Here is a 26,195-nt window from a genome sequence, read left to right as displayed (position 1 = left end):
CTTTATTGGCTGACTGATTAGCATTATGTATATTCCATTCCAAGTCTACCAAGGTATCTTCTTCTGTATAAAAGTTTTATATCAAATCGCAGTCTATTAGCTAATAAAGGTTAATATGTTACTTTCATTTCTATGGGGGACATGCACTAAGTCTTGGGGCTCTATTTATCAATTTATTTTTACTAAAATAATGTGAAAAAGGGTGTTTTCACTGAAATGAAGTTTTCACTGAAATGAAGTTTTCACTGTATTCACTGTTTTCACTGTATTAAAAGGCAATTGGAGTAGTTTTCCTGAAAAACTACTCCAAGCCCTTTCATTCGCATTTCTTTAGCAAGCAGATCGCATTCCCTATACTTGTAATGGGAAATGCGATCTGCTTGATCTACTATAACAACGCCATCTGAAGGTGGCGCTATGCAGGGTTCTCCTCGGTTCCCCGACTCCTGCTCCGCACTGACAGGCAGAGCAGAGCCGGGTGCAGGCCCTCTGTGATCAGCTTTAAATATTTTTTTTTTTTAAAAAGCAAACACTTACCTGCAGCCAAGGATCCGCTGATCAGTGAGCTCTCTCCTCAGGTCAGCTCGTCGCCGGGGCCCCTGCATTGTGACCCTGGTCAGTTGTGCTGTAAACCGGCATCTCATTTTACAGCACAGCTGATCAGGGTCACAGACCAGGAGCCCCGGCGACCAGCTAACCGAAGCAGAGAGCTCACCGATAATCGAGGTAAGTGTCAGCTGAGGAGGGGTCCCGGGGGCAAGGGATCACAAGGGGTGGGGTGTCCGCGCAGGAGGGGGGTTAGCACTAGCCAGGGTCAGTCAATGCATGTGTGGAGGCACTCTCTATATATTTTTTGTGAAAAATACAGTGAGAATTATGCGGTGGGGATTCACAGGGACAGAGCTTTCTCACATGCTCTGCCCCTGCTTGAAAATGTTAATACATTCTTGTGATCATTTGACTGGGGCGGTACACCTGTCAAACCGTAACGCAGGTGTCCTAAGGCGAGCTCAGGGAGGACAGACACCAGAAATGATCACACTACAATCCGCATTTGAAATTGGATTGTAGTAAATCTGAGTCTGGGAGAGAGAGAAAGTGGAGAGAGATAAAGTACCAACTAATCAGCTCCTACCTGGAACATAATGCTTGATCCCCCTATGTAAGCTAGTGGAGTTTAAGCTTGCTCAGGTTGCTATTTAGAATAAAAATGTACCTTTCAGTTGTTACTCGAATTCTTTCATCACTCGTTGAGCTGTCTTGGTCTTTCTTGTCATTGAAATAAATCTGTACACATTCTTCTTCAAATTCATGCAGCCTCTTTTTATCTTCTTCAGTCAGGAAGAGTTCTATGGGTAAATCATGGCTGTAATTAGGTATCAGTGTATTGGCTTATTAAGATGTAGACAGTTCACTTGCCTGTAATTTGATATTGGATTGCCAGACAGAAGCTATAAAAATATACAATATTTACTAAGATCAGCACATTTGTTTGTGCTTCTCTTTAGTAATTTTGTTAGTGAACAAATTTTTTTATTCAACTTACTTGGCCCTGATGAAGTTGTTTTCACTCTCCGTAGACAGAGCCTGCTTATAACAGCGGCTATATGGCTGAAGAGAATGAGCGGTGGGGGAAGCACAGGCTTGTTATGATACTGCATGATAAAATGATAGCGCTGAAACTTCCACAGCTGGTTGGAAATACTTTTAAATTCCATGAACACATTACTGCAAGACACAACGAAACACATAACATATAATCACAAATGTAAATAGATTTACTGCTTCTATTGTTGGTTGCTACATGGCAGTCAGCACAATAGTCTTCCTGGGGATGTGAGGTCAGCAGGTGTCCCATAACTTTCTCATTGTCTCTCTTGTTTATCATCAAGTCCTTACTGCTATTCTGTTAGCCTTTATATTTATTGTGATCACAGTAATAATGGGTGAAATTAATAAAATGTTGGGATAAGAGTAAGTAATAGAGAAAAGAAATAAAGTGCCTGTTGGCCCAAATTGAGAAAGTGATGCCTTTTTACATAATATTTACACTTGCTTATAAGTACAATTTTCTTATCAAATATATACTTTTATTGAATTGGGTATGAAATACCAGCACTTAGGATGCCGCCTGTCAATAGACCGACAGCGGCATACCCATGCTGACAATCCTGACAAGGGAACAGTAAGTACTCTAACCGTTCACTGTTCACTCCCTAACCCTCCTTTCCTGTATCCTAACACTAACCATTTCTCTCCCGCACCCTAACCCTCCCGGTTAGTACCTAAACCTAACCCTCCCTCCGGTTGTGTCTATTCCTAAACCTCCCTCTCCACAGCCTAACCGTAACCTCCCCACTCATGCAGCCTAATCCTAACCTCCCAGTGGTGCCTAAACACATACTTGCCGACATTCAGCTCCCTCCTTCCGGGAGGGGCTGAATGTCAGCTTACAGCGGGGGGCGTGGCTGCACTATAACGCCGTTGCGGGGGCGTGGCCAGTGCAGAGAATAAAAGTTTATACACACTGACAATTTCCTGAATGCTCTATGGACTGTGACTGTGATAAAGAGTACTCATGCCCAGCAAGCATTTGGGTAATTCTGTCACTGTCAAGTTCGATCAATGATCTCTGTTTTCACAATGTGGAAAATTCAGCTTCCCAGAACTTTATTAAATGAACCCAGGGCCAGATTAACAATGGGGCTAAGGGGCTACAGCTCCAGGCCTCCACATAAAAATAGGCCTATCAGCATGATGTGACCAGCTGCCCAACTGGCTGCAAATTGTCCATAAACCATAACTATTACATTTCTATTCACCTCACAAAGGGCTCTGGGCCTGATTCAGAGCCGGACGCTATTTGCGAACGGTCGTTCAGAAAAAGGGGCCGGCTATTTAAATTGAGCGCTCGCTCTTTGCGGTCTGTTGACGCCTCTATGTCTGAGCGAGCGAACGAAACATGCGCTCGCTATTTTGTAAAGACGCCCCCTGGCCGTTCGCATCATACGTCATCTCCGCTATTTATTAGATTAATCGAGTACATCGAAAGGCGTCTGAACTGCTCGCAGTGCTTGTGGTAGGTTTTACTTCCCGCAATCACTGCGAGCAGTTCAGGCTAAAAGACAACCAAGTGACGTGGTCGATGACGCTGCTTTGTTAATTATGCACACCCATTAAACGCCCGTTTTGACCTTTTGGCACGCCTGCGTTCGGATCTCCACTCCCCGTTTTCAAGCACCTTCCCCTGTTACCACCCATAAACGGCTCATTCTGTCACTCAAATTAGCAGGCCCTCACTGTTTTGCGAGCGCACAATTTCCGACCGCAATGACTGGTTGGCGCATGCGCATTACGACCCATACGCATGCGCAGATGTGCGAACATCACTCGGAGCGAGAGAGCGGCCGCTTACGAGCGCCTCTGAATCAGGCCCTTTATTTACTACAATCCGCATATTTGGGGAAATGTATGAAGCCCAGAAGCGGTATAAGCGCACGTTATGTGCGCTGATACTGCTTCTCCCCAATGTATGATCGGGGGTCTGGGCGGTAAATGACAGAGGCGCTATGCGCCCCTGTCATTATCGGCGCTGCTATCTACAAGATAGCAGCGCCGATAGCCTGGGCCATGTACAAACGGTCAGATCGCCTGACCATTCGGGCCGCTGTAGCTGTCATTATCAATAGCTACAGCCTGGCGCTGCCCTATCTCCACAGCAGGGACAGCGCTGTCCCTGCTGCGGCGGCTGCCGGCTTCAGGCTGCACGCGGGGATCTCGCGATACTTGCAAGATCCCGCGCATGCTCAGTGGAGCCGGCCGGGACAGAGACACAGCACATCAGCACAAGGCTGATGCGCTGTGGTCTCTTGTGGGTAGCGCCGGAGGGGGGAGTTAACACTCCCCTGCTCAGGCCGATGAGATGTTCTTACATTTCATCGGCAGTGCTTCCTGCTTAAGTGCCGCTATCAAACATCTATCCCATTGAATGCAGATTGTAGTGTGATATTAACGACTGAATTTGCATTGCAAATTCAGGCAATATCACAAGGGTTTACTACAAATCCCTTGCAGGGACAGAGCTTGCGAAAAAGCTCTGTCCCTGCGAATCCCATCCGCACACTAGTCATGGTATTTTCAGAAAAAATACCGTGACAAAGTGCCCGCGCATACGCCGACCGGCTGTCACTGCTACCCCCCCAGCGCTAAGCCCCGCCCCCGGGCGCTAAGCCCAGCGCCTGCGATCGCGGACCCCCAGCGACCCCCTCCCTTAATTGCACGTACCTGCATGATTCGGGCCTCTGGTGATGTCTTCCATGCCTCCAGTCAGGTGATATCCCATACTGCACTGGGACCCAATCACCTGATGACCGGGCCGCAGTTCACTATGGGAGACCAGCTGACCGGAGGGAGGACATCACCCAGAGCCCCGATCACCAGTCCCTGGAGTCAGGTAAGTAAATTTTTAATTTTTACTATTTTTTTTACAGTAATCAGCTTGCGGTCTGTTTAGACCACACAGCTGATTACTGGGACCGACTCCCGGCTCTGCTCTCCCCGTTAGAGCGGAGCCCTAAATGATTCAATGCTTCTACTTATAGGAATTTAGGGAAACATTGGGGCTGATAGTGTAGGGTGTACATGCCCACATGCACAGGCCACACCCACACAGTACTAGTCACACTTCCTCCGCTTCTCACACTAGGCCCTTATAGGTCTATTTGCTATAAACAGGGCTTTTCTCTGCTTAGTGCTACTTATAGAGTGGGTTTCCGACTTCTCCAGTGGCACCCCCTGCTCCGTGGCTGAATCGTATCACCATGCTCAGCTTTCCATTCCGCTGCTATGTTCACTTACTTCCCTGTCTTCTGCCCGTCACCCATTCTGGCTCTGCTCCTTGATACCCAGCAGCCACTGCAGTCTCCCCTGAGCTCAGCTGCCGGCGCATGCACAAAAAGGACCTGCCTTTGCCTCCTCACTTCTCACACTGGACCGCAACTGAAGACAGGACCGCCAGAGCCCGGGATACCGGATTGCATCGCCGGAAAGGTAAGTATACATGAATTGCTACATAACCAAGCTGTACATTGCATCGAACCGATTCGATATATAGTGAAAAGTAACAATTCTGTTTTCATTTTCTTCATGAATAGACCCCCCCCTCCCCAATCATTTTCAGCCCCAGGTCCATGTGGCTCTTAATCCAGCCCTGTATAAAACACTTTTCAATACTAAATCAGCAAATTAGTTTCCATTATTAGAAAATGTAATATAGATGTGTATTTAATTCTAAATGATTCATAGTGTATTACCATGTTATTTGCTATTTAACTTACTTGAATATAGCAATGAGAAGATTAACCATAACAATGTACTGAAAAAACACATAAACAGCCTGTAGAAATCCATTCAGCCAGGTTCCAGTCCCGCAGAGATGTGGTACGAGTGTGTCATTAGCACACACTTGGAAAATGAAAAACAAGAAAAATATTAAAGCACAAAGAAGTTCTGAGACATACAGTATAAAGGCACAAAGCTATTTGTGACTTTTAATTAACATTCTTAATGGGCAATTGAATTGGCGGTGATGGTGCCAACATTCTGATTGTTTCTCTGGCACCTTCCCTGATGCGCAGGAAATACTGCGTAATTATAGGTCATCCTGCTTGTAAAGAAACAGCTGGTAGACATATACTGTACTTTATAGGTTTTTCAATATATTTACAGAAAAGTATCATGACAATTAAAATGAATGGGGAGGACAAAATTACCACCACATTTTATAGCATATAAAGAATTTTTTTAAATAATTTTAGCAATTTTTATTTTCTGAAAATGCCTTTTAATTTTTTTTAACCTGAAGAGTAATTTTTAGGACAGTTTTTCTTTTTAAAAAACCTCATGTTATTGAGGGGAGCAGCTTGGATACAGAGTGAAAAGGCTGCATTGTACCAGAGCTCCAAATAATTACTGTATCTGCTTCACCATCTAGCACCCTGCTACCCCATCTGAAAGCGGTGGTTCTGCTATGCGACCATCTTCTCTGTGAACCAGACATCTATCATGCTCCAGTCACGGTGTGGTCTGTGATCCAGATGTGCAAGGGGGTTGGGCACTTCCCCGCAGCCATAAAGCCTGCAGTTTTTCTGACAACCCTGTAAGTACCGCTGCCTTATCATTGGCTCTCCACTGGGCACCACTTACCTTTACTCTCCTCACAGCAACCTCATTTTGACCCCTCTGCTCACCGGCTGGCCTATGGAGGTGATTGCTGCCATCTTGTTTGAACTATCTTTCTTTGGAGGTCTCTTCTCCAGCCTAGCTGTATCAGCCTTGAACTGTGCTATCCAAGCTGCTGTGGCCTCATCTTTAACAAGAAACCCATCTCACTAACACTGAACATGCTAAACTAAAAAAGCGTCAGCAAAAGGTGCTAGTGCTTTCATCATATTCCTCTAAGTGTGGCTATATTGTGCCCATAAAGACTTGCAGGTATAAATTCCCTATTCCACGGTGGATCCAGCTGGGAGGTTCGTTATAATGGACGCCACCATTGCAGGTCACAGATATATTATTGGCAATATTTATGCCCCTAATGTTATACCAAGTCTTACTTGTAGATTATATCCCCACACTGTCACTCATATCCTACTTGGCGGGGACTTCAATATGGTGGCCTCCAATATACTGGATAAAAGATCCCCAGCATCACATCCTACACATAAGTACAAGATTGGTATCAAATGTACATACGTGGCCAACTACTGACAAATATTTGGATTCTGCAACACCCAGCTACCAAAGACTAAACTGTTCCCCCCTACCAATCATTCTCTAGGCTTGATTACTGGTTGCTCTCCACTGCCTTGATTGCACAGGTATTTTAATCCAGTATTGATCTCATCCTAGTGGCTGACCATGTCCCCATTTGGACAAAACTAGAAAACTTTAACACAGGTTCTTCTACACAAAAGGGATTCCCAACCTCTCTAGCGGCTTTGCATAACTTAAAGATATGCTTTTGGCAGCTTGGGACATATGGCCTGATTCACAGATGTATGCAAACCCCATGCCTTGAGTACATCTCCAATGGTGTGTTGAGTGGGAATGCGCCAGTGCCACAGTACGCATGTGCTGCAATGCAGCTGTGGTCCCAGACACAGTGTCGGAGAAGCCGCAGCTTGATTTACAGGCTGCGGTCATTTGGGGACGGGGCGGAGATGGCCTGTGTCCCTAAATATCCGGGGCATGTTGGCTCCGTTTTCTGGGTGTGCAGAGGTCAGGATCTGCATTTTCCTGTTCTGATTTAATTTCCCTGGCAGAGGTGTTCTAACGGCCATTCTGAGGAATCGTAGGATTACTCAGATGGCCAATAGCTGCCCGATGGTGATCCCTTGCTGCTTCCAGCAGTGGATCATAGAAGTCTGCAGGAGGCGTCTATTTACACTAGAAGCCTCCTACGGCATTAGCATATGTTAGCATCGCTGCTGCATCCAAAGATGAGGCAGCAATGCTTACAGAGTACAGCTCTGAATCAGGCCCTTTTTTGCCTTTTCTAATGCATATCACATACACGACCCCTTATTATATTGGCAGGCTACTTAGGCATCCCTTATACCTCTAAATATAAGAAAAAGATTTAACTGCCTCACTTTTGAAATATCAACTTCAGTCTTATCAAGCTATGATTCCGGGGTGGGTGTGTTTTGTTGACATTCATAATGTTGACATGTTCCAAATGACAACATACTTAGCATTGGCCATGTAAACACTGATGAAATTTTCGACATGATTAGATTTTTAACAAAACTGTGTGTTCTGCGGCTTCATTTACCTGGTAGCGGCAATGCAGCGATGGCTTTGAATGTCGACCTGGTGATTACATCCCATAATTCCTCCCCTCCTAATGTGCAATCTTACAATCTTTCTAAAACACACTATAACAATAGTTTGAACCAAATTGGGGACAAATATATTAATGCGGGTAGGTATCGCAGCACTAGGAGGTTGGTGATTCAGGTAGGGACCCCTAAGGCTAGATGTATCTGCTGGAGTGTGAGTAAAGAGGGATGGCCTAATAATGCTACTCTTCATACAGGCTACTGGTAGTGGTAGTGGGAGACTGCTGCAGAGGAAGTCAGAAGGGCAGATACTGAGACCAGATAGAGGCTAGTAAGATATCGTGTGGCTGTAGCAGGATTTGCCAATAGCTGGAGGGTAGGCAAGCGCAGGTTTACAGGCATATACTGGAGCAGCATGCCGGGATATCTGGAGCAGACTGCAGATTATACTGGAACTGGGTGCCGGAGCACAACTGGAGCAGGCTGCCGGAATGTACTGGAACAGAATGCTGTGAAGCAATACTGAAGTAGGTTGCTGGATTATATTGGAACAGAATGCTGTGAAACAATACAGAAGCAGGAGCCACGGTACTAGATCCTCTAAGAGAGAAGTTTTACTGGCAATGTACTGGCAGTACTTCCTGGTTTAAATAGGGTGCCCTATGCGCAGAAAGGCTGAGTGGAAAAAAGTGACAGATGTTGCTAAGAGGTGGTTGGCAGAGCGGATCATGTGACACTGTCCTAGATGGTGGTGCCCATAGTCCAGAATGGTGGAAACTACCAGGAGGAGGACGCCATCCACATTTCTGGTAAGTGACTTAAAAACTTGGGGATGTCACAGAAGGCCAGTGGGGGCAAAAATGGACACTAAGCTACACCGCCAGACTGTGTAACGGGGATCTGGGCTCTAGCATGTGACAGTTGGTTTATTTTTCATAAATACAGGAACAAATCTGTTCAATTGTTTTCAATTGTTTTCTAACTTGCTTTGAGGTAGCATGCAGGCTGCAGATGTCAACGCTCTTATGACCCCGGCAGGTAACTTGACTTTATAAGGGAATGAAATTACTGATATTTCAAGTATTTCTTTAATGATGTCTACACTCAAGATTTACCATATGTAGCAAATAAGCAAAAATTTGGGAAGGTTTATCCATGCCACAGCTGACTGCACAACAATCTTCTTTATTATTAGATCGAGTTACTTGGAGATAGTTGAAGCGGTATTGAAACTTTTAAAACCCCTTAAGGCCCCTGGTCCAGATGGCTTGACTAGTGAATTCTTTTTAAAATCTACAAGCTAAGATAACCCTTTCCCTCAAGGACTTCTTTAATGCATTGATCGATGATGATGATTTACTGCAGCATTTTAATATTGCCATAATCAAAGTACTCCCTAAACCTGGTTGTGACTCAGAGTTGCCTTCCTCCAGGGGCGGGCGATCAGTGCAATGGATCCGCCACTGTCTTAATCATACTTAATATCTTTACACAATACTGATTATAAACTATTTAGAAAAATACCAGCTGAATGTTTAGGGGGTGGGGCCTGCAGTTTGGGGGCGGGGTCTGGAAGCCCAGGGCAGGCTGCTGCTGTGGAATCGGTTTGATTCCCGGCAGCGCCTGGCCGACCACAGCAGAGTTCCCGGCAGCGGAAGCCCGGCAGCGCTGGAAATCCCGATCGTCGATAGGTAAGTATGTTCTAACCTAACCCCCTAACCCTCCTTAGGGGTGCCTAACCCTAACCTCCCCCCCAAGTGCCTAACCCTAATCCCCCCTCTAAGTGCCTAACCCTAATCCCCCCCTTCCCCGCTGCCTAAACCTAAGTCCCCCGGGGGGTGCTTAACCCTAAGTCCCCCACGGGGGTGCCTAACCCTCCCTCCCCCTAGCCTAACCCTAATCCTCCCAGGGGGGTGCCTAACCCTAACTCCCCCCCGAGTGCCCTAAACCTAACCCTCCCCCCCGTGGCTGTCCGCTCACGGCGCCCGGCATCCCTTCGATCAGGATGCCGGGCGACGGTCTCCCGGGGTCGGGGAAATGTCAGGCGTCTACATCTAGACGCCCGGCATTTCACCCTCACCGGGATATGACAGTCGGGAAGCCGGCTGCCGGTATTAAGGCAGCCGGCTTCCCGATTGTATACCGCTGCTGTAACAGGAGTCTGCAGCACTGAGTCGGAATGTCCAGGAGGGGAGGCGGAGCTGCGGGCGTGGCTCTCCTTTCCAGTCCTCCCCCTCTGTATTGAGGTTACTGCCACTTATGCCATCATGTGTATGCAGCGTACGTCTGCAGTCAGCTGGCGGAACCCCAGGGCTTAAATTGTGGCGGCCAGTGGAGGCAGATGGCACCCTGGCTCCCGGCCCAGTCCGCCGCTGGCTGAGGGAATACTTTTTGCTGTTTCTTGTATAGAAAAACCCTTTCCTTACAAGCACCTGGGTAATATTACTGAAGTGACTGAGCAGCTACCAACATGTATTGCTGAATCCTTAAGCGAAGATGCTGACGGAATAGGCAACGTAGCATTTCTGAATAAGTGCATCACGTGAGCATCCACAGTAGGAGGTACCTCCCACTTAGTACATTCATAAGCTGGGAAAGGATACAACAATGTTAATCTTTTATTCACATAAAATCGTTTATCCGGTATGCCTCTTCCATAAGCTCAGTGAGCTGCTCGGATTTGGGAAAACTCAGTTTTAGCCACCTTACGGTGTTTAAACACTGCAGCTTCTTACTAGGAGCTGCTTCGTCATCCTGTATATCTAGGATTGATTTAACTGCCCTCACCAAAGAAGGAACATCCACTGTGGACGGATGTGTCCTCCTCTCCCAAGCCAGACCCTGGAGAAGAACCCTGTGCATCATCTGATTCCTCTGATGATGCAACTGAATCCATATCCTGAGCAGACTGATAAAAGCATAACTTGCGTTTAGGCACCTTAGTAACTATCGGCCTGCTTTCAACAGTCGATTGCACCATACACTGACTGGAGTGGCCATAAACATCCCACCAGGTAGGATGTATATGTAACCCCCCTTTTTTACCACTAAAGGGTCACCAGGTTACTAACACCCTTGTTATCTAATGTACCCACCCTTAACATTCCTCTAAGTGGTGTACATTCTTTTATCAGTGCCTCCACCCAAGTATTAGTGGTCAGTCTGGGCCACTTGGGAAAACCCAAAGATTAATAGGAATTAAGTAATTTGGGGTAGATAACCCAGTACATAAATTATAATAGTAGTCCTGCTCAAATCCTGTCCCTCTTAGGTTTGGCGTTCACCAATAACTCTCGGTGCTCCTCCAGCTAAGTAACACACTTAGATTATAATTCATATATCTTTATATGAATAAGTAATACCTAGGCGATAACAAATATTTACTATATACTTTAACTTTGAAATATAGTTATACATGTTTATAGATTCATAAATTTTAACTGGACAATACATTTATACCACATCAGAATAATCTATATAAAGATATATTGATCTGTAAATAGAAACTATGCAGGAATTTAGAATCTTACAGCGAATCCGACATTACTGGAAATATCACCGTCATATACAGTTATCCATTTCCACTTGTGTGAATAGTCTCATACAGTAAAGTAGTTGGGTCAGAGTAATAATGACGTATCATAAAGGCTGCAGAGGAAGTAGCCATAGAGTAAACTTATGCAATGACCTGTGGCTCTGACATCCTCTATACTCTATCTGTAATGGTAGTAATATACTTATTTATCCCAACAAAAGTGTAATATCGTGTAATTGGCAACACTTGTATTTCTAGTTGGAGCTGCTGCAAACTTTAAAATTGAATTGCTTTAACCCCTGGAATTAGCAGTTTTCCCAATGAAAGAATACCTGAAGGCCTGTCACTGAATTACCTCACAAAGTTGTTATATAGATTATACCTGAGTGAGGGGAGGATATATTTCAATATATGTAATCCTCTGGCACAATTAATAATCCTAATATGCTCCCCCAGCTCTCCTCTCAAGCTGAAGATTTCTTGGAAGTGCTGAGTGTAATATTGTGTTCCAATCACTCACTGCCTGTTCTCCTATCTAGCTGACAGCTATAGTGAGCATACAGTATATACAGTAGGTGAATGATATATCTCCTATGTTTGCTGTTGGTACTATGTGGGTGCTCACCACCTCCTATAGTAGTGGGGACTTCTGCTATCTGGGCTCTGCTCAGCTGACAGACCCTTGAATTTGGCTATATGCAGCTGTCTCCTCCTGGGTGGCTGAATAGTCCGGCCCCTTAGGTGCTGCATTGTCTTGATGTTACCGATGTTTACGCTATCTTGCGTACTGATCGGGCTGTGAGGGAGATAAGCGGCTTAATATGGAGCTGGGCGTCTGCATCTTGTGCTGCGGTGTCCATGTGTGCATTGATTATCATATTTTCGCAGCGGACGGGTGAGTGCGTCAGCTAGCGTGTGTTCCTTGCTGAATCAGGCCCGATGTGCTTGATTCAGAGATGGACACATTTCAGATGTTCCCTGCATTTGAGCGAATTAAGTAGTGTTATCGGTGGTCTGCGCATACCTCTTGCAATTTAGAGGATCCCAAAGCTTTCAATATTTTTGTCTTGTGGGGAAGTAAAGCAGTGAATTCACCAAGGTCAGGCAAATCCCTGGTCCTGGACGAGCATAAGGAGCTCCACAATCCTTAGGTCAAAATAGGAGTGTGTTTAAGGTTATTAAATGGAGCAGCGGCCCGGCGTGACGTCATGCGCGCCGTGTCATAACAAGGGGCCGGGCTGCTGGAAGGAGAGGATCGAGAGGAGCCGTGGAAAAAAAGCAGCCAAGGTAAGTGGCGGCTCTGGGGCGGGGAGGCTGAGACACGCACTGGGGCTGGGGGGGGGAAGGTTGAGACACGCACTGGGGCTGGGGGGGGGAAGGTTGAGACACGCACTGGGGCTGGGGGGAGGAATGTTGAGACATGCACTGGGGCTGGGGGGGAAGGTTGAGACATGCACTGGGGCTGGGGGGGGAGGCTGAGAAATGCACCGGGCTGGGGGGGAGGCTGAGACACGCACTGGGGCTGGAGGGGGGAGGCTGAGACACACACTGGGGCTGTGGCGGGGCAGGATGAGACACACACTGGGGCTAGGGGGAGAAGGCTGAAACACACTGGGGCTGGAGGGGGAAGGCTGAGAAACGCACTGGGTTTGGGGGGGGGGGGAAGGCTGAGACACGCACTGGGGCTGGGGGGGAGGCTGAGACATGCACTGGGGCTGGGGGGAGAAGGCTGAGACATGCACTGAAGCTGGGGGGAGAAGGATGAGACACACACTGGGGCTGGGGGGGAAGGCTGAGACACGCACTGGGGCTGGGGGGGAAGGCTGAGACATGCACTGGGGCTGGGGGGGGGGGGAAGGCTGAGACATGCACTGGGGCTGGGGGGAAAGGCTGAGACATGCACTAGGGTGAAGGCTGAGACACGCACTGGGGCTGGGGCGGGGAGGCTGAGACACGCACTGGGGCTGGGAAGGTTGAGACACGCACCGGGGCTGGGGGGGGAGGCTGAGAAATGCACCAGTGTCGGGGGGGAGGCTGAGACATGCACTGGAGCTAGGGGGAGAAGGCTGAGACATGCACCGGGGCTGGGGGGAGAAGGCTGAGACACGCACTGGGGCTGGAGGGGGGTGGCTGAGACACACACTGGGGCTGTGGGGGGGGGGGAAGGATGAGACACACACTGGGGCTAGGGGGAGAAGGCTGAGACACACTGGGGCTGGAGAGGGAAGGCAAGGCTGAGACACACTCTGGGGCTTGGGGAGAGAAAGGGCTGACACGCTGGAAGTGGGGGGAAAGAGGCTGACATACTGGGGCTGGGAAACATGCTGGAGGGGAGAATGATGCTGACACACCCTGGGGCTGGGGGGAGAATGAGGCTGACACAGTGTGGGAATGGTGCCGAGAGACACACTGGGTCTAAGGGAATGGGGCTGAGACATTCACTAGGTCTGGGGGAATGGGGCTGAGACAATCACTAAGTCTGGGGGAATGGGGCTGGTGGAACTGCAAGGTGGGGTGCCGGCCTTTTATTACGTGTATGTATAATATATATATATATATATATATATATATATATATATATATTTAAATACATGCTAGGAGGCATCAGCCAAAATTTTGCCTAGGGCACCGAATTGGCTAGGGCTGGCTCTGGACGGATTCAATTAGAGACGAAAAGTGCCATTTGGAGAAAAGTTTTCGCCGATTTGGACTTTCCACCTGTTTTCAAAGTATCTCCATATTCAATTTCAGGACGATTTCGACCGAAACGGAAACTCAATGCATTGTAGGGATGTGCGCCGGACCACTTTTGCTGGATTTGGATTTGGCTCTGATTGCGGCGGGGTAGGGTCTACCTCAATCGATGCGTGCTGCTCCAATGGCTCTCGATGGTTCTGATTAATCATACACTTCCTGGAGATGACGTGTGTTAAGAAAGAAAAGTGGGCGTCTTTAGACTGGTGTGCGTTCGCTCTGCCGTCGCTCTCTAAGACATAGAGGGCGTCTTTACAGCAGACAGTGCAATCATGGAATTTGAACACCCGGCCCCTTTTAGCTGCGAGAGAGCGCAGCTTAGCGTCCAGGTCTGAATCTACCCCATAGTGCAATACTATCCAGAAATAGAAAAGATTTATTTTCAAGTTGCACTCACATTTAAAATAAGATAAAAAGCATATCACCAAACACTGGATATAGGGTTTAACATTCGTTGCTGAGTCCCTGCAGTTACCCTCCCAGGGTAGATATCCAGAGGCCCGGTACTCCCCACAGCTTTCAGGGTATTTAAAGGTATCAGCAACGGTATCCCCACAGCACGATCACCAGCTTAAAGCTTTTCGGACCTTAGTCCTCCCTCAGAAGCATGGTCAGATCTTTGGATGGTGATCGTATCTACCCATTACCCATCTGGGAGGGGAACTGGAGGGACTCAGCAACGAATGTTAAACCATACTGTATATACTATATACACTGTGTGGTGATATGCTTTTTATCTTATTTTAAATGTGAGTGCAACTTGAAAATAAATCTTTTCTATTTCTGGATAGTATTGCACTATGTTCTTTCTTTTGAGAGATTATACATGGTCTGAGGGGAAATGAAACTACTGAAAGTCCGAGAATCCATTATATGAATAGGAAGAATTGAGTAACGAACAGAAGGATTGTGGACACATTTATTTTTCCATTGCCTGTGTAAAGACTTTCTTCTATATCTATATACTGTCTGTTTTGTGCACCATTGAGAGGATATATATATATATATATATATATATTTTTATTATTATTAATTTCCAGTCATCTACAGTCAATTTAGACCACCTCACAGCTTATAATATTGTTTTCACCATTATTGGTCAAAGGTTGCAGTGAGCTGACTGGTTACCAAGCGACAGAGCAGCGGCACAGACACCACAGTTTAAAGCACATCTATGAAACATTACCACACAGCAGTGACAGATATGAAAGGTAGTGCAAGATGGAATTGTCCTTGGGTCCTCCCAACCACCCTTATGTTGGATATTAAAAAGGACATGCACACTTTAACAAACCAAGCACTTTAGTGACAGGGACTGCCACTTTTGTGACTTGAAGTACTTGGTTTGTATGGGCCCCCACAAAACAAGCTACCAATCGGCTTAAGATGTCATAGTCATTGCCATCCTCCCAAAGACTCTGGATTCCCTGGCCGTCCAGAGAATCACAGGTAAGTGCAATTTCTTTAAATTACACACTTTAACTTAAACACATACATAAAAAATACATTATGTGTTTTTACATATACACCAAGCCTGTGCCCTGCATCAGGCTGTTACACGCTGCAGCACTGTAGCCCAGGATCTGCTTTCCTGGCTCAGTGCTGCACATACCACTTGTTTAAATACCCTTTTATACTCTATGTACCTCTGTTTACATATGTGCCTTTAAACAATCAGTGCTGAGCTTTACTTAACCAGCCCTGCAGTGCTGGGTCACTGGGAGCTGAGCACCCAGTTCCCAGCTTAGGGCCCTCAGCTCGGCAGCCTGGGGACCTCTGTCCCAGCAGTTGCTGCTCTGTGTGCTCTCCCCCCCGGTGCAGCACACCGGGGGTTAAACTTCTAAGTGCCCTCGACTGCCTGGCTGCGATGAGCAGCCAGTGCGGAGTTACCGGCGGTCCCCAGCTCTCTGCTCCTACCAGCCCTGCATCGCTGCCATGGGAGCCGGCTTGCCCAGACCCCCAGCATGCAGCTTCATGCACAGCCCAGGGTTGAAGGTACAGGGAAGCTGGACTCCCTGTCCCCATGCAGGTGGCTATTCTGCTCATAGAGAAAACAGACAGCAGTGCTTGGGTACTGGGAGTCATGCTCCCAGTCCCCAGCACTCAGTCCCCCCTCAGTGCTGCTCACCGAGGGTCAACTGCCATCCATGCCGCTCTATGGACTCCCTGTCCCCAGCGGTCACCGCACAGCACCAACTGGGGAGCCGGCAGGCCCGGTCCCCCACTGCGTCACTTAGCCCGGGAGTGCTGGAGGGCCTGGAGCTATGCTCCCGGTCTCCTGCATTTGGCAGCCCGGGACTCAGTCCCAGTGGCTGTGGTGCCTTCCTCTTACTGCTGGGGCGCCGGGAGCTAAGCTCCCGGTCCCCAGTAGCCGGCACACAACCCCCCCCCCTGCCACGCTGCCGGAGCTCACCCTCAGCAGACACCGGCACTTCAGCACAGCCCCCCGGCTTCCGGCCACACTCTACTCATAGTCTTCTTGGTCCACTTCTGGGATGAAGATCCACCCCCACAGAAGCAGCGGCAGCAGCAGGCCCAGCACTCAAAGATTCTTGTGAGGAGTCCTGGAAAGGGGATGAGTCACCTAGTAAATTGGATGCTGGACTACCTCTGATAATTACTGAGGATATTGAGGATGAAGGTGTAATACCCTTAGAAGTGCTTGCTGGTAAATTTGTGTTTGCAGTTGCACGGATAGGAAACTGGAGGTTGCCAATATATATATATATATATATATATGTGGTCATGTTGCTTTGTTTGTGGGGGATCCAGGTACTGGTTAATATGTATATACAGTGCATTTGGACCTGTTAACCCCTTCCTGGGGAACATTGGAGTGAACTACCCCCTCAGGGGGAGCAAATGGAGCCTGCTGCCCACTCTTGGCATTGAGGGAATCAGTGGGCACGCGGCCAAGGACAGGACAGTCCAACTTTTATGAGGGGAGTCCTTCCCCCCTTTGGCTTGCATAGGTGGCCAGTGAGGAGAGCGGCGCATGTGGTGAGCGGGAAGCTGACCCGCACGCGACCGCTAATATATAAGAGGACCCGCGGGGACTGCCGGGAGGAGTCTGCTTGAGGTAAGCCAGCGTAAGGGAGGAAACGCTGCGCTTGTTGAGTTGAATAAGGGGAAAGCGGGACCTACCGGTAGCTGTGGAGCGGAGCCGCAGGACTCCGTGTAGCGTCTGCCGGGACCGGAGCTGCTTAGCGACTGGAGGCATTGCCGGAGGAGGTCGCACCAGCCGGGCACCGCCTCTAAACCTGCCCTGCAGAGTGACAGACAGCCGGGGATCTGTGCGGCTGATGCGGGGGGCGTGAACAGAGGGAAGCGGCCTCACCGGTGGAACCGCCCGGCCTCCTCCCTCTGCACAGAGACTGACAGCCGGGGAGCCAAGCGGCTGCTGCGGGGGCATGAACAGAGGGAAACGGCCTCACCAGTGGAACCGTCCGGCCTCCTCCCTCTGCACAGAGACTGACAGCCAACAGTACAGGTTGGGTCAAATCTTTATACACTGGCACTTTAACACTATATGAACTGCTCAGTACATGCATCATAGTGAAGTATCAGTCAAACTTCCAGTTAACTCCCGCCCTGTCAGCTGGTTACCCTCTGCTGTGGACTCAGTACAGCCAACAGTACAAGTCTGTCAAATCTTTATACACTGGCACTTTAACACTATATGAACTGCTCAGTACATGCATCATAGTGAAGTACCAGTCAAACTTCCAGTTAACTCTCGCCCTGTCAGCTCAGGAGAGGTTTAGATGCGAGGCAATAGATTCTTGTGACTCTTAAGCAGGATATCTTATAAACCCAGCAGTTACAGCTGTTATAACGTGAACTATAGTTTACCTAACTGTGAATAAAGCCAGAAGGAGAATTAGCAGAACACTTTCAGCTAACATCAGGTCAGAGTTGGGCAGGGAGAGAACCGTAAGGTCATCTCAGCAGGCATAATTAACCCTGTGACTGCAAAATTAAAGAAAAAGCATCTATCCTTGGCATAGTTAGTAAAGAATTTATCTATAGCTCAGAAGGGCACCGTGCGTTCATTACAGCATTATCAGCGAGTGGAGTTACCAGTTTCTCACAACCCATTTACAGGGAACTTAGCCAGGAAAGGCTGCTACAATTTATTACACCCCATCTATAGCATCGCAGGACTTTGTATTGTCTGAGGATCTATAGACTTCTTCTCTACTTAAGCTACACATCATCCCGGGCAACGGTATATCCATATCAAACTGATACAGTTATCTCTGGCATGCAGAGATATAACAAATAGATTAGTGCATTAGAGGTTCAGGTGCACCTGAAAGTAATCAATTGTGTCATTTGGGTTCCAATTATTGCAGAAGAAGGTGATATTGTATGCTCTTTTGTGTTTAACCCATTGCTCCCGTAGGTGGATCAAGTATCCTGCGTTCCTGTTTAATAAATATTACTCGGACCAGAGAGTTACTTTCATTCTCAGAAAAGTGTCCATTATATTGTTTTTTCTGAAATATATTAATGTATTGTATTGTATAATATTGTTGCTATAAAGTGTTTAATTGAATTCAATTGCCTTATTTGAGGATTGGAGAATAAAAAATTGTCAAGCGCATTGGTAAGCAAATTGATTGAAAGAAAATGCATCACACTACGCAAACTCAGTCCTAACATTTTAAGTGTTTATTACAAAGGTGTTGGCGGTGGAGATTGCAGATGCTGGGATCTAGTAGAGAGCAGGGAGCTAGCTGATGCTGGACTGCTTGTTGTTATTTTTTTAGCACCAGTTTCTGATGTTATAAAATGCTTTTCATGAGCTCGCTGCAGATGACGTAATAGCGTGGAGGTTCCTAGATGCTTAACTTCCCTACCTCTACTTACTGTGGTTCCACAACGGCTTGACAAATGATTTTGGTAAAAATAATTTCAGACATAAGAGGAGGATTTGTTGGTCTTATGGCCAGGCATGACAATGGCCTTCTGCTTATCATGGCCAAGAGCTGCTTCCACCGTTGCTTGACTTACACAAACAACATCCTCATCATCAATATCCTTATTAGTGCCAGCGTCAGCTACAGAAATATCCCCCTCCTCTTGCAATTCCACGTTGGCATCCTCAATTTCTATGTAATTCACTAATACTTATAGTGCTCATCCCCACAAATACAGAGGGAGCAGAAACTATGGAAGGCGGCTCCTCTGAAAGATCAGGCTCACACATAGCACTCATGAACATGCTTAGACTCTCCTCAGGAATTTTTGACATTTGCTTTGCTGAACGCACAGTTTGCTCTATTGCCTTAGTGGTTTTCAGTTTTTTTACACTTCTTCTAACAGGTCTTTCACTGTCATCATGAGAGGCAGAAGATGCCTCACTGACTGGTGCAGAACCACCACTAAAAAATAATGGCCAAGGCCTGAGCCTTTCCTTGCCACTGCATGTGTTGAATGGTATATTGCCAATTTTTGTTTTTCTGCACTAACCTTTAGAGGTTTTTTGTGTTTACCCATGTGAAATCTTGATTTTTTTATTTTGGATGTCCTCATTTTTTAAAGCCTCTGTGCCCTTGAGCATCAGCTTTAGCTGATAGTGAATGACTAGTATCGTCATCATGACTGGTTCCAGCAGCTGTACTGCTAGTATTTTCTTGCTGCTTCTGCTCTACACTCGGTTGGTTGTCATGATCCATATTGATGAAAACACACAGAGGGCTACTGCCTAATTAGTCACGGTGCTTTTATACACAGTGGGCTTATGCCCAAGAAGTCACAGTGCTGGTATACAGAGGGCTAAGGCCAAGCAGTCACAGAGCTTGTATACATAGAGTGCTTATGCCCAAGAAGTCACAGTGCTTGTATACAGTGGGCTAAGGACCGGATTCAGACCCGCTCGCTAGGATGCGTTGGCTCATAGCTGGCCAATTTTCACATTCTGCGCATGCATACGCATCACAGTGCGCATGCGCCAACCACAGCCAAAGATCAGAATGTGATCATCAGTGATATCTGTGCCACCTATACAGCCACTTTGCCAGGTCAGCCACTTGTCCCACTCAGCCAGTGATATCAGCAGAGCAGTGTGCAAGTGAAATGGCGCAGAGTCCCGGTCTCAGCACCTTATGTAGAGGCAAACTGTCGCGAGGATCCGACGTCAGGAGGCTGACGTTCGGCCTCGCCATGGGATCCGAGTAGGCGGGGACACCCGAGCCGTGGCTCGGGTGGACTCGGATTCCCGATGTTCGGAGCGGTTCGAATTCCACAGAATCCCTAATGCATTGTAATTGGCGGAAAAATATCTCCAATGAATAGCAGGTGAAAAAGAGAGCAGATTCGTTATTTTAGGGTGCAAACATGGGGAAATGAATCAGAACCATTGGGACAGCCCCCCAAAGGACAAATCAGCAAAAAAAAAAAATTACCTCAGAACACCCCAAAAAAACACATGTATATTTTGGGGCAAAAATGTATACAGTGAGGGACAGTATAAAAACTAGCAAAATAGGGTTCTTGGTGTGCTGTAAGGAGGTGCCAAGTGTTTTTGGGATTGCAGGTGCATGTATGAGGGTGGTTTTTTACTTTTTAAAAGTTCACTTTAGAGCACAGGTTTTCCAGGTCCCCTTACAGCATCACAAATGAAATAATTAGCTCCACCTATGGATCTTTTAAAATGTGTCAGTGAGTAATGAATACACCTGTGCACCTTCTGGGTGACATGCAAAACGTGAACTGTGTGGAGTCCTGAGGACCGAGTTTGAGAACCACTGCTTTAGGGGATGCAATCGGGAAGCCAGCTGACATTACACTGACAGCCGGCTGACATTACACCGACTGTCATATCCCGGCGAGGGTGAAATGCCAGGCGTGTAGATGTAGATGCCGCTCATTTCACCGACGTCGGGAGACCGGAGCCCGGCATCCCGATCGAAGGGATGCCGGGTGCCACGAGCAGACAGCCACGGGGGGGAGAGTTAGGTTTAGGGCTCCCGGGGGGAACTTAGGGTTAGGCACCCCCGGGGGGAGGTTAGGGTTAGGCACCCCCCCGGGAGACTTAGGTTTAGGCAGCGGGGAAGGGGGGGGTTAGGCACTTAGAGGGGGGATTAGGGCTAGGCACTTGGGGGGGAGGTTAGGGTAGGCACCCCTAAGGGAGGGTTAGGGTTAGGGGGGTAGGTTAGGTTAGTTAATACTTACCTAGGGACAATCGGGATTTCCAGCGCTGTCGGGCTGCCACTGCTGGGATCTGTTCCAGTGTCGGGCTGCCACTGCCGGGAATCGAACTGCCAGGCATGCGGCCGGCGGTATTTCATACCGATTCCCTGCTTTAGAGATATAAAATTATGCTCGCACCCATTTTCAAGTACCTCAAATTTGAATGGACTACTTATTTTCACAAAAAAATACTGCTTTATGCCATTCTACACTACTTTTGCAAAGACGTTAATAAGAACAAATTTAAACAACTTAAGTACCCCAAACACTTTTATTAGGGTTATTAGTACACATCTACATTGATTCCCTATATAAGTGCATCTTTTTTGGGGTACAGTCTGATTTCCTCAATTCTGACAGTACTTTCCGCCTGTTTCGCATTCGCCGCTTTCCATTGTCGCCTGTTTAGGAATTGAATAGGGAGAAAAGCGGGGACGCGGGCGTAAAGTTTTCGCCTCTCAAACAGGCAAACAGGCGAAGGAGACGGAAAGTCGGACAGGCGAAACTTTTCTGACTTTTCGCCTATAATTGAATACGGGCCTGAAATTCAATCCAAGATCAGTAGGGTGTTCGAGTCAACCACGTGGTACTTACTGCATCCACTTACCTGCTTTCATCTTCTGCTTACCTATTGCATATTGTATACACTTATGATCTATATTAATCTCTCTTATGACTGTAATTCTATCACTTTGAATCCCACTATGTTCAAAAACCCCATTTATACAATACTTGTCAGAATTGTGATTTTGTTTTGGCTGCTCTCTCCCCACCGCCCAGACCCCCCCCCCCCCCTTTTTTTTTTTAAACGGTCAAATTGCCATTTATTTCTATTACATTGAATTTATGTTTTCAATGACATACTGTTCAGATTTATTGTTTGTTTTTGGTAATTTCTTATTCTACTAATGCCATTTTGATGTATCTGTGAAATGCTTTAATAAAATGTTTATTCAAAAAAATCTCATGTTATTTATATTGTCATTTCAAACCACAACTAGTTTTACAAAGGTTTATGTGATTTGGATTTGTTGCTAAACTATAGAACATATGTTTTAGGCTGTTGTTTTTTTAATGAAGTTTTTAATCATGAATTTACTCAATTTCTGCATTACTGTATTTGAAAATATACATATCCCGCACTTAAACCTTATTTACTGGTTATACTTATTTTCTATGAGTTTATAATAAAGATCTGTTTATAACTGATGCAAAACTTACCATCTATTTCATAAGCAAACATTTCACCATAGGTCATCCAGTATGGGCGAAATACGACGTCTTTAGCCAAAGACCAGGAAGGTTCTTCATTAGGAAAAAGGATAGATTTTCTTGGGACGCCAAAGGAGAACACTACAATACCCATGATTACCACGATGAAAAACATTCTTGACATCTAAGATAAAAGGAAAAATCCTATTTTACTTGTGCACTACTATTTGCAGTCCTATACAAGAGTTTTGTAATGGATGGCAAGAAAACAGCATTAAACAACATCAGTGACCAGATTTTTTTTGCCACCTGACCAGATCATCTGGGTGCCTATTAATACAATCACGGACATAAAATGGCAAATATCAGTTTTCGGCCACCCAGATTTCAAAACAGTCAAGATTATAATTCTATTGATCATGATCAGATCATTAATTTTTACATATGCATTTATGTATGTTTACCTGTAATACATAATACAGTATATGTAATGTTAATTGAGTAGTATATCAAGGCTTTAAAATATTTATTTGAATTTAAAATATTTCATTTAATATTTAATTTAAAGTCTCTTATTTCACTTTATGGGATGTCTTACATATATCTACATAGCAAGTGCCTATGTGAAGTGTTCACAAACTTTAATTCACAATGGTGTTGTAAAATGTTTGGCTATTTAGGCATTTCTGTTATTACAGGCACATCACCTGCTGCATGAGATAAATAAGCAACAAATGAATATACTCCAAAGGCTTACCATTTTCCCAATCATGAAAACATATGGGCCAGCATCTTGATGCACAATTAATATGTCCAATAACTTTACAATCCAAAATGTAGTATTTAGGCAGTATATTATTCTTCCAGCTGTAAAAACTAAATCCTCCGCGGAATCGTTTGTTAAATTTCTGGAGCCAAATCTTAGACCAAAACCAACAACGAAAGTGATTATTCCCAGGAATTCATTAATATTCAGGTAACTGCTGAACCAGACTTTAAGTTTCATGGAAATTTTACCAGCTTCTGAAATGAAAATCTACAAGAGAGTAAGTAATAATGTTTAATTTGTTGGCAAAGGATTAATCATTTAATTAATTGACATCTACAGTAATTTAATCAAATGACAGAATACAAAGTATGAGTGTGCTCTCAGACAAGAGCACCTAACACTTCAGAACAAACTGATATTACCAGGAAATATTTAGCTGATATACCAGCACAAGAAACAACTTCCTGTGCATCAACAGGCCTAATTCAATATGGTACTGCACTGACCTTGACACTTGTATGTAGTTCCCTGTTAATTACACAAACTGGAGCTTAAGCTGGGCACACACCTGGCCGACCTATCTAACGATTGGTTAGTGCAAACACACCGTTCGGCCAATGAGAATGGCCAGCAGGGTCATTTGAATATGCCCGCCTACCTGTAACGTCATATTCAATGACTTCTGAGGTCAACATATCGTGCAGTTGGTGGGTAGGCCTTACAGCTAGCCATATGAAACGATATATATCTGCTAGATATATTGTCATCGATTGTGCTGCAGTGTTGATCTAATATGTCTGTGAAACCACCGATGATAGAACAATATATCATTCGTCACTAGATCGAACAATATATTGTTCAAGTGTGTACCCAGCATAAATCATACCTAGCATTGCCTCTGTGCTTTCAGAATACCCACTACTGAATATATTCATTGTAGGTGGGTTGCACTGTTATATGGCATTATCAAGTTTTTTGAAGCGCCATACATGGAGATATTCAATAGTATAAACAAACAATACAATATAAAAAGATTCAAACAGACAGTACAAGGGCAAACTGAAATGAATATAGCTACAATAAATAGAAATTTCCTCTTCTAACTCTTGTGTATGGTAGGAGTGAGTAGGACAATGCTGACTTTGAGTGTGGTACCATGAATCTTCCGAAAGACTTCCCATGCCCCTGTATTTAATTTAATTTAAAGTTACATTTTTCCCCCTAGATTTTTAGGTCTGGAGACCTATCTCCAGTATGACAGTCACATATCCCACAAATCTAACTCTGTAAATATGCAAAGAAGGAGTATTATGTGCCTATATCGGAAGAGAGAGGAAACCTAATTTGTAAAATTATGTAACCAGGAGCTGTGACCTGGACAGGCATGGCGTGAGATGCGTGTTTTAGCACTCCTCAGCCAAAATATCTTGATTACGTATCCTGAGGCTGTCTGAGGGCTCCCTGTTCCTGGTACACTTAGTGGCCATTCTTTTGCTCATTCAGAGGTGCTCGCAGTGGGCTCCAGTCTACAGCTATGCCTGCTGGCCTCGCTAGTTTGTGTTGGGGCCTCCTCTCCTTCCGGATGCTGAACTGCCACTGCTCTCTTCTCCTGCTGGCTGCCTCGCCTGGTGTTGGGGCTTTCCTGGCCACCCGACTGTTCTTGCCTGCTGCTGTGCACTGTGGACTGCTCCTGCTCGCTGGCTGCTCCTACATTGCTGGACTCTGTGGTGTTTGTTCCCTGCTGCGGTCTCCTGTCCACCACCATCTTGACTGCCCGGGAACGCCAGGGTGCCGACTTGGCTGTATCCTGTCTGGTGTCCCACTGGTTGCTGGAGCCTTACTTTGTAATCGATGGCTATTGCTAGTGGGCTACCTCCTGTCAGCTGCTGTGGATTGTTGTTGTCCTGTGGTTGCCTCCTCACTGGTCCCCATGACAAGGCCTCACAAGCCTCCCGTCCGCTGCATTCATCTTGGGTGGCTCGACTCAGGACAGTAGGGTGGCAGCCCGGGTGGAGGCTCTGCATACTGACTTATCTTTTCTGTCAAGATATACAATAACAATCAAGAGTTAGGTTTAATGTGATTGAGACTTGTATTTCCATCTTGGAAGATGGTACTACTCCTGTCACTGGTCGGCTGATCTCTTAGAGACTCGGAGACGGCGTATCCGGAAATATTTATCGCTATTGAAAGATGTCTTGTTAATAACTAATTTCCTCCTCCGTTTGCTGTTGAGCGGGCCCGCCATATCTTTTCACGACCTCTTCCATCGGGAGACCCATTGAGGATGTCTATTGCAAATATTCTGAATTATCTGGAGATTGCGGCTTGGCTTGGACTGCATGCCTGGAATGATCTCCCCTGATTGCCTTCAGTGCACTTGAGTTCTTACCACTTTTTGATACTGTTTGTCTGTCTTCATAGTGCTTAATTATTATTCATGCCTTTGAATTCTATTTCATGGTTTTTGTACTGTTTATTATTTAGTATTTAATTGCATCTGGGGCAGCACGGTTTGGGGTTAGGTGCTGGGATATAGCTACATTGCACTGATGCTTATTCTATAGTTCATATTTGTTGCATTGATACACACTAGTCTCCTGGTGTCATGTTGAGTGGGTCTGAATGGTGCTTTCGTATCCCCATTTCACTACTACTACACTGTAGGTGTTTTAATATATGTAGATTCTATGTATTATGTAAGATAGTGCTGTGTGGTTGCCCTGGGCCTGCTACCCCTTAGGCGCTCACTATGTTTTGCTTTATGCTATACTGTACATCTCTGTCATATGTTTTAATCTCTGGATTACTGGGCCTTATTCAGAGTTGCATGCATGGTTTGCTTACAACTCCGATGGTGGAGATAAACGCATGATGTGTACTGTGC

General features: G+C 46.1%; 1 protein-coding gene across 1 annotated transcript in view; it reads right to left on the bottom strand.

Moving 5' to 3' along the window:
- The window catches only part of LOC148523618 (transient receptor potential cation channel subfamily M member 7-like), a 166,757-nt gene that overhangs the window by 76,986 nt on the left and 63,576 nt on the right, over window positions 1-26,195 (bottom strand). The window contains exons 17-21 of the mRNA XM_088472824.1: window positions 23,297-23,575; window positions 22,549-22,723; window positions 5,337-5,463; window positions 1,547-1,728; window positions 1,217-1,349 (exon numbers count right to left, since the gene is read on the bottom strand). Of these exons, the coding sequence (XP_088328950.1) occupies window positions 1,217-1,349; window positions 1,547-1,728; window positions 5,337-5,463; window positions 22,549-22,723; window positions 23,297-23,575 (896 nt within the window). The remainder of the gene's footprint in view (window positions 1-1,216; window positions 1,350-1,546; window positions 1,729-5,336; window positions 5,464-22,548; window positions 22,724-23,296; window positions 23,576-26,195) is intronic.

Source organism: Taudactylus pleione, unplaced genomic scaffold (genome assembly GCF_031769625.1).
Source record: "Taudactylus pleione unplaced genomic scaffold, aTauple2 ptg000129l, whole genome shotgun sequence".
Taxonomy (NCBI): domain Eukaryota; kingdom Metazoa; phylum Chordata; class Amphibia; order Anura; family Myobatrachidae; genus Taudactylus; species Taudactylus pleione.
Note: the sequence above shows the minus strand (reverse complement) of the source record. Positions and strands in the feature narration are given on the sequence as shown.